This window comes from Manis javanica, chromosome 14 (genome assembly GCF_040802235.1).
Source record: "Manis javanica isolate MJ-LG chromosome 14, MJ_LKY, whole genome shotgun sequence".
Taxonomy (NCBI): Eukaryota; Metazoa; Chordata; class Mammalia; order Pholidota; family Manidae; genus Manis; species Manis javanica.
The window spans coordinates 30807871-30815752 of record NC_133169.1 but is presented as its reverse complement, the minus strand read 5'-3'; the positions used below and the strand labels follow the sequence as shown (position 1 = coordinate 30815752).

The 7882-nt window shown below is 41.0% G+C and overlaps 1 protein-coding gene across 1 annotated transcript; it reads left to right on the top strand.

The window, feature by feature from the left end:
- Positions 1 to 6586: 6586 nt before the first annotated feature.
- Positions 6587 to 7525, top strand: LOC108384208 (olfactory receptor 2T10). The gene has a single exon (XM_017641085.2). The coding sequence runs from the start codon at positions 6587 to 6589 to the stop codon at positions 7523 to 7525; it is 939 nt and encodes a 312-aa protein (XP_017496574.2).
- Positions 7526 to 7882: the final 357 nt, after the last annotated feature.

Genomic DNA, 7882 nt, shown 5'->3' with positions numbered 1-7882 from the left:
CAATGTAAAAAAATCCCTGAATATGCTTTCCTGCACCCCTTTCCATCCCTTTCCTGAGTTCTCTCCGAGACGTTGGGTAATACAGATCGGCACCTGTCATAACGTTCACTGTTCGTGTACTTTGTCTTGGCCTGAAGTGTCATTTATCTATATGGTGACTTTCACATTCTGTAGTTTGTTATTTGACTGGATATAAATAGGCTGGCACTGATTGAAGAAATTGCTGATAGTGAGTATCTGAAGCAACTTGCCTGAATGCTCTACTTCCTTGATCGCTGGGTATCTGAGAGGGATGGTCTTTGTTTTGCTAGCTACTGGATACATGAAGCATAGTTGGGTCAAAGTATTTCCATTAAAAATTTCTACAGGCAGTGATGACAGACAAGGAAGCCCTCCCTCTGCAGCAGCTGGACTTGTGTCCCCAGAGCAGCGGCGGTCAGGGCGCGCTCTCCAGGTGTCAGTGGTGACTGGCTGCATGCCTCAGGTCAGCTGCAGGCCCAATGCACTCTCTGGGTGAGGATGGGGGCCAGAAAGCCACCCAGACCGAGTCTGGAGTCGGTCTGTGCACACCAGCCCCGCTCCCTTCGTCCCTGTCAGTGTGTGGAAGGAGTGCAAACGCGGGCTCCCACCAGAGCTCATGTGCAGGGAGTTCCAGCTGTTCCCTTCCAAACGGTGTGTGCTTTAGTTCTGCAAATCAGTTCTTTCACTTGTAGTGTAGATGCACTTTAAAGTGTGGAGTTTTTTCTATGCCTCAGGGCAGTGGATCTGCAACCTGGTCTCTCAGCAATATCCTCCCCTGTGGTCACTTGTCTGGGAGGGGGTTTCCTCCGCTATTGTGCCTCTGTCTCTCTTGCCATTTTCTCGGTGATCCTTCTATCCCTTTTGTGCAGGTGTTCACTTGGTCCTTGATTCTTAATTTCCCTGAATGTAGGTGTAGATTTGGTGTGATGGCAGGAGGAGGTGTTTTGAAGCTTTCTCAATGCTTCCATCTTCCCAGAATCCCTACAGTGTTTTTCAAAACCACTGTTTACTTATTGAATCTGTGTCTTACTGGTTCATGCATTGTTGGGAATGAGGTGTTAAAGTTATTATATACTATTATATGTATTATATGTTGTCAACTATTATCATATTGCTGTTTATTTCTTCTTTCAGTTCTGTTAGAATATACTTTATATATTTAAGTGCTCCAATGTTGGGTGCATAAATGTTTATAATTTTTGCATCTTCTTGATTGATTTATTCATTTGTCACTATATAATGACTGCCTTTGTCTCATTTGAGCATTTTTAGGTAACATCTGTGTTGCCTCATATAAGTATAGCTACCCCTGCTTTATTTTGGTTATCATTTGTTTGGTACATATTTTTCCATGGCTTCACTTTCAGTCTAGTGGAGTTTTTAAAACTAAACTGAATCTTTTTTAGGCAACATATTGTTGGTTCTCGCATTTTATCCACTCATCCATTCTGTCTTTTGATTGGAGAATTTAATTCATTTATGTTTAAAGCAGTTATTAATAGTTTAGGATTCAGCATTGCCATTTTATTAAAATTTTCTGACTGCTTTCTGATCCTTGCTTCTTGCTTCTTTTCTTGCTGTGTTCTTTTTTGTTTTGAAGACTTATTCTAGGGATATTGTTTGACTCCTTTATCATAATATTTTGCTATATTGTTTTTCCTTTGTAGTTAACATGAGGCTTATGTAAAGTATCTTAACATTTATAGCATCCTAGTTTAAGATATTATCAGGTTAATTTTGATAGTATACAAAACTTTATACTTTCCTCCCTTCACATTTTAGTTTGTTATTACCATTTACGTATTTTGTATTGTATATCCAAGAAGAAATAGTTTTTTAATAATTGGTTATTTTTAATACATTTGTTTTTTTAGTTTTTAGCTAGTGTTGGAAGAGAATTATGCACTACCATTACAATATTAGAGAATCTGACTTTGTTTAAATATTTACCATTATAAGAGGGATTTATACATACACTCATATGATTATGATAATTATTAGCATCTTTATGTTACTGCTTGAAGCTTGGAGAATTAATTTAGCATTTCTTTCTGATCAGGTTTAGTTTGATGAAATTCTTCAGATTTTGTTTGTTTGAGAGCTATTTTATCTTTTATTTTCTGAGAGTCAGTCTTGGGCATAATATCTTTTCTGACAGTCTTTTAATTTCAATATTTTGAATATATTATCTCACTCTTTCTTGGCCTGCACTATTTCTGTTTAGAAATTTGTTGATAATCACATGGCAGTTTCCATATATGTGACATTTCACTTTTCTTTTGCTGATTTAAAAATTTCTCTTTGTCCTTGATTTTAACAATTTAATTATATAGTATCTGCGTGTAACCCTTTTTGCATATTCTTTAAAACTATTTTTAAAACTAAAGTGAGCCTTTCATAGGCAGCATATTGTCGGTTCTTGTGTTTTATCCATTCAGCCATTCTGTGTCTTTTGATTGGATGATTTAATTCATTTATGTTTGAAGTGGTTTTGATAGGCAAGGACTTAGTATTTCTATTTTGGGATTAAACTCTTTAGGATCTTTTGGGCCTTATGAATATGGATGTCCATTTCTCTCCCCAGGTTTGGGAAGTTTTCAGCCATTGGTGCTTTAAATAAATTTTTTGGCCCTTTCCCTTTCTCTTTCTCTTTCTCTTCTGGGATTCCCATAGTGCATATATTGTTTTTGTTGATGGTGTTCTGTACTTCCCCTAGTCTTCCTTCACTCTTTTTCATTCTTTTATCCTTTTGTTGCTCTGACTGGATAATTTAAAAACCTATCTCCTAGCCCATTGTTTTGTTTTGTTTTTATACTTTGGTGTGTCTATTTTTGAAATTCTTTATTGAATTCTTCATCTCAGTCATTGTATTCTTCACCTCTAGGATTTCTGTTTGCTTTTTTATGATGCTTTCTTCTTTGTTGAACTTCTAGTTCTGTTCAGGCATTCTTTTCCTAATTTTGTTTAGTTGACTGCCTATGTGGTCTTGTAGTTCACCAAATGTTTTTAAGAGTAGTAACCTCAATTCAGTTTTAGACAGTTTCTAGATGTCCATTTCTTTAGGTTCGGTTATTGGTGCTCTTTTAGTTTCTCTGGTGGTTCTGTGTTCACTGAACCTCCTAGATCTATGATTGCTTGTGTTGCTATCGTGCATCTGAGTGAGCAGTCTCCTCTTCCAGCTTTATAGGTTTACCCAGCAGAGACCGTTGTCCACCAGTCATCTCAGCTTGAGGTTTGGGACACATCGGCTGGCTGTGTCCTTTGGCAGGTGGGGTTTGCTCTCAGAATCTCTGTTTGGTTGAAGCCCTGCCTAAGATCTGACATTGGGAAGGTGCCACTGGATTATAATAGAGAGGTGCCCTACAGCAAGCACGGCTGTAGGATGGGCTGTACATTTTCTGGGGCTTTTGTTATACCTCCTAGTCAGGCAGTGTCCTATATGCAGCAGATGGGCAGGTCTGTGAATCTGCATCTCCTCCTCACTGGCACCATGGAACAGGCTCCATAGTGAATACCCTTCAGTGACCGGGGGACAAAAACCAACAGTTTCCCATCACATTCCCTGGCCAGATGGGGCTGTTGGTCTGGCTCTACATATGGGCAGAGCTTCTGGCTGGGCCCTTGTTTGCGCTATTGCAAGCAGAGCTGTGGGCTCACCTACACAGCTTCCAAGGTGTCATGGCTAGGCTTCCTGGTTGGGTGGAGCTGGAGGATGTATCCAATTCTGAGCTCAAGCCCGAGTGGGCCATAGAACAGGCTTCATGGAAGGTATAGCTCATTAGCTGGGGACTCACATCAGGCAGAACTGCCCACCTATCTTCCTGGCCAGACAGGACCATCAGCAGCATATGTACAGAACTACTGGCTGGGCTCTCTGCTGGGTGCTGCTGGGACTACAGGGTGAGCCACACAGCCTTTGGGTGTCCTGTGTAGGCTTACTGGGCATTCAGGTCTGAGGACTGTACTCAGTAGCAAGGAGAACCACAAACCTGCTTACCCTGCCTGAGTGGGATGGCAGGACAGGCTCGTATCAGCATTGCTCCATGGTGGGGCGCTGAATTGGGCAGAACTGTGCTGTGCTCCTTAGCCAGGTGAGGACACTGTCTTGGCCCTGCTGCTGGTCAGAGCTGCTAGCTGTTCTAGCACCACTGTATTCAGGTTGTACAGTGATGGAAGCTACACAGCTTCCCGAATGCTCTGCCCAGGTTCTTAGTTAGGTGGGGCTGGGGTTTGCAGTGGGTAATGGCAGGATGACCATTACCTTCCATGCCAGGGTGGGGCAGCAGAATATGCTCCAAAGCCAGTATGGCTCATTGCTTGGGGTCCCATATCAGACAGAGAGGGAACAGTTCTCTGAGTTTCCTGGCCAATGGGGGTCACTGTGTCACTGGTATTCTCAAGGTGGGCAAAACTAATAGCTGGTGGGGGAATACATATTCTGCTAAGATCTGAGGGCAGGTCACCATAAGCTCCACCCCTTCCCCATCTACAGTCATCAAGCCCCAGTTTTCTCCCTGGACTCAATGAGACAAGACTCACGTCCACCTCTAGGGAAGTGAGTGATAATGCTGCAGCAGGATGTCTATCTTGGGCCTCTCTGTCCCAGTGAGCAGCCACAGGTCCCAGAGAGCCCTGCTGGCATGGCAGTGTGCTGGCGTGGGGAAGGGGTAGTGGTCACAGTGTACAGCCATTCCTGCTATGCTTCCAATGCTGGCCTTCTCAGTGTCTGTGGTCTAGTAGGTGACTCAGCCTCATGCCTGTTTTCTGGGATTTTCAAATGGTACATTGTCAGATGATAGTAGCTGGTTGGTTTACTTGTGAGGAGGACTGACATCTAGAATGGCCTCTGTCACCATCCTGATGATGTCACACTGCCAACATGGACATTTAAAAAATACTTAGGATAGAACCTAAAAGAAAAGGAGCTAGCTCAAAGAGATTATTCTTGGCAAGGCAGACAAATTTTGAAATGTCATAAATAAATAATGATAGCTAATTTCAGTATTTCCTTTTCTAAAATTAGGAGTTAATAATAATTCTTAAAGAGAGAAGGGTCAATATAAAGATTATCAAAGGGAAGTTGCAATGAAAAGGAAGGATAAATATAATGTATGTTTGTTTTTAAATCAACATTAAGAACTTGGATAGGGTTAATACAGGTGTTTCTTCCCTGTTAATACTCATCTGTTATGCAGGATAGATATATAATGTTTTTCCTTATCTTGTAACTAGGGAAAAATAGATAACAATCATCCATGACTAAACCATAGAATAATTAAAAAGAGAAATAGTGCTGCAAACAGGAAAGGTCTGACCAGCAGCACTGGTCCTACAAAATACTCAGCTGGTTCAAGGTGATGGATTGGCCAAATGACCTGAGAAGAAGTTGGAACTTCAGAGACCATATCCTTTACCATTGGAACAAAGACCCCTCAGGAATACCCACCCACATACAATGATATGGCAATACGACACACGAAACTGGATTGTAAATTTAGACAGACTTCCTCTGGCCAAGTTGTCATGGGTAAAATGCATAGGTTGCAAGAAAAGATGGGGGCTTTCAAAATCCCATAAACACTGTAACTTAATATTGGCTGTAAAGATAAACACAAGATGTGGTATAAATCAACTCAGGAGAAACAGATTGGGCGATGACACTGATCCCTGGGCTTCATTGGTCTGAGGCAGTCGTAATTTTCTTTGAAATCTTGAAATCTTGCTGAACCGTAATAGGTTACCAAATAATTACAGAGATAATTAAAATATTCATAAAATTGACAAAAATAAAAGCTTTGTAATAGGTGAAGTGGAAGTGTGAAAATGTTTTATGATTTATGTAAACTTAAATTATTTGAAAAATTCACAACTTGGGCTAATGTCTTTAATGACACATTTAAAATAATTTGACTAAATTTGTAATTGGTGTATAAATGTTTTGGAACATGGTGTATAAAATTAATTTGCATTTATTGTTTAAAATATGTTTAAGTATTGATAAAAAGTATGCATAGTAGATTCATCCTGTTAAGACAATGAAGGTTAAAAAAGCACAAATAGTAGTAATCCTATCTTGCAAAAATGACCTTAGGTGTAGCAATGCCTATAATGTTTATTATTAATAGTAAAATCTCACTAGAGAGCAATTCAACCTATATGGGCACATGCCATTTTATGATGTTAACACTGTATGATATTGATGTAATATGGTATCATATATTACAGATGGAGACTTGTAAAAGTAGACATATGGAAAGATATGTGTTATATGATTATGTGAATTCCTCTAAGAAATATTTCAATTTCAGTTATTTGAAAATATTCATTGAGTATATAAATATATCCCCAGTGCAGGTGGGGAACTCAGTGTGTCCTCTAAGGGTGCTAACTCTTTTTAGTGCAAAATAGTACCTGATATTGGAAATAACTGAAGATTTCTTATTAATATTTTTATTCAGTTGAAGGAAAATTATTATATTGTGTATCTGAAAATGCACACATACTTGCTGGTGACATAAAATCTGTTTGTGTGTTCCAGGTAAGTCACCTCGACTACTCGCTCAACATGTGGCCGGCAAATCAGACAGGGGATGGTAGCTTTTTCCTGCTGGGACTCTTTAGCAAGAGTGCACACCCTAGCCTCCTCTGCTTTCTCATCTTCAGCATATTTTTGATTGCTTTATCAGGGAATATCATCTTGATCCTTCTGATCCACACTGACTCCTGTTTGCATACTCCCATGTACTTCTTCATCAACCAGCTTTCGCTCATGGACCTGATATATATTTCAGTAATTGTGCCCAAAATGCTGATGAACCAGTTGGCTGGAGTGAGGACTATCTCTTTGCTGGGATGTGGCACCCAGATGTTCTTCTACCTGCTTTTGGGAGGTTCGGAATACTGCCTTCTAGCTGCCATGGCCTATGACCGCTATGTGGCCATCTGCCATCCACTCCAATACCCTGTCCTTATGAACCGCAGAGTGTGTCTCCTGCTGGTGTCCGGCTGCTGGTTTGTGGGCTCAATGGATGGCTTCGTGTTAACTCCCATCACCATGACCTTCCCCTTCTGCAGATCTTGGGATATTCACCACTTTTTCTGTGAAGTTCCTGCTGTCTTGAAGCTCTCTTGCACAGACACCTTCCTTTATGAGATTTTCATGTACCTGTGTTGTATTATCATGCTGTTCATTCCTATGTCAGTCATTTCAGGCTCTTATTACTTTATTATCCTCACCATCCACAGGATAAACTCAACAGAGGGTCGAAAGAAGGCCTTTGCCACCTGCTCCTCCCATATTACTGTGGTCACCCTCTTCTATGGGGCTGCTGTCTACACCTACATGCTCCCCAACTCCTACCACACCCCTGAGAAGGACATGGTGATATCCTTGTTCTACACCATCCTTACACCTGTCCTCAATCCTGTCATTTACAGTTTCAGGAATAAGGATGTCACAGGGGCTCTGAAGAAATTGCTGAGAGCAGGGAAAGATTCATACTGAAGTGTGAAGGAACCCAAGACAGTCCTCCTTTGGCTCCTGCCAGGAAGGAGCTTGTCCGTGCACCCCTGCTGTTATGGCTGCCACCCTCCACTTTGTGCTGGCTCCCAGATCACCTCTCTTGGTGAGCTTACAGGGCTCAGCATTTATGAGACCCTCAGACCACAAGAAACAAGGACATGTTTTTATGGACTCGTGACTACTTCCTGTAGCTAGTTCTCCCAGCACAGAGAGAAGAAAACACAAGACTAGGAGTTTTTACCTGGAATGGATCTGACTGCATATTTTTCCAACAGCTGCTCAGGAATCAGGAAATTATTGCTGATCTGGGAGGAAATTATTGCTGACCTGCATCTGGGA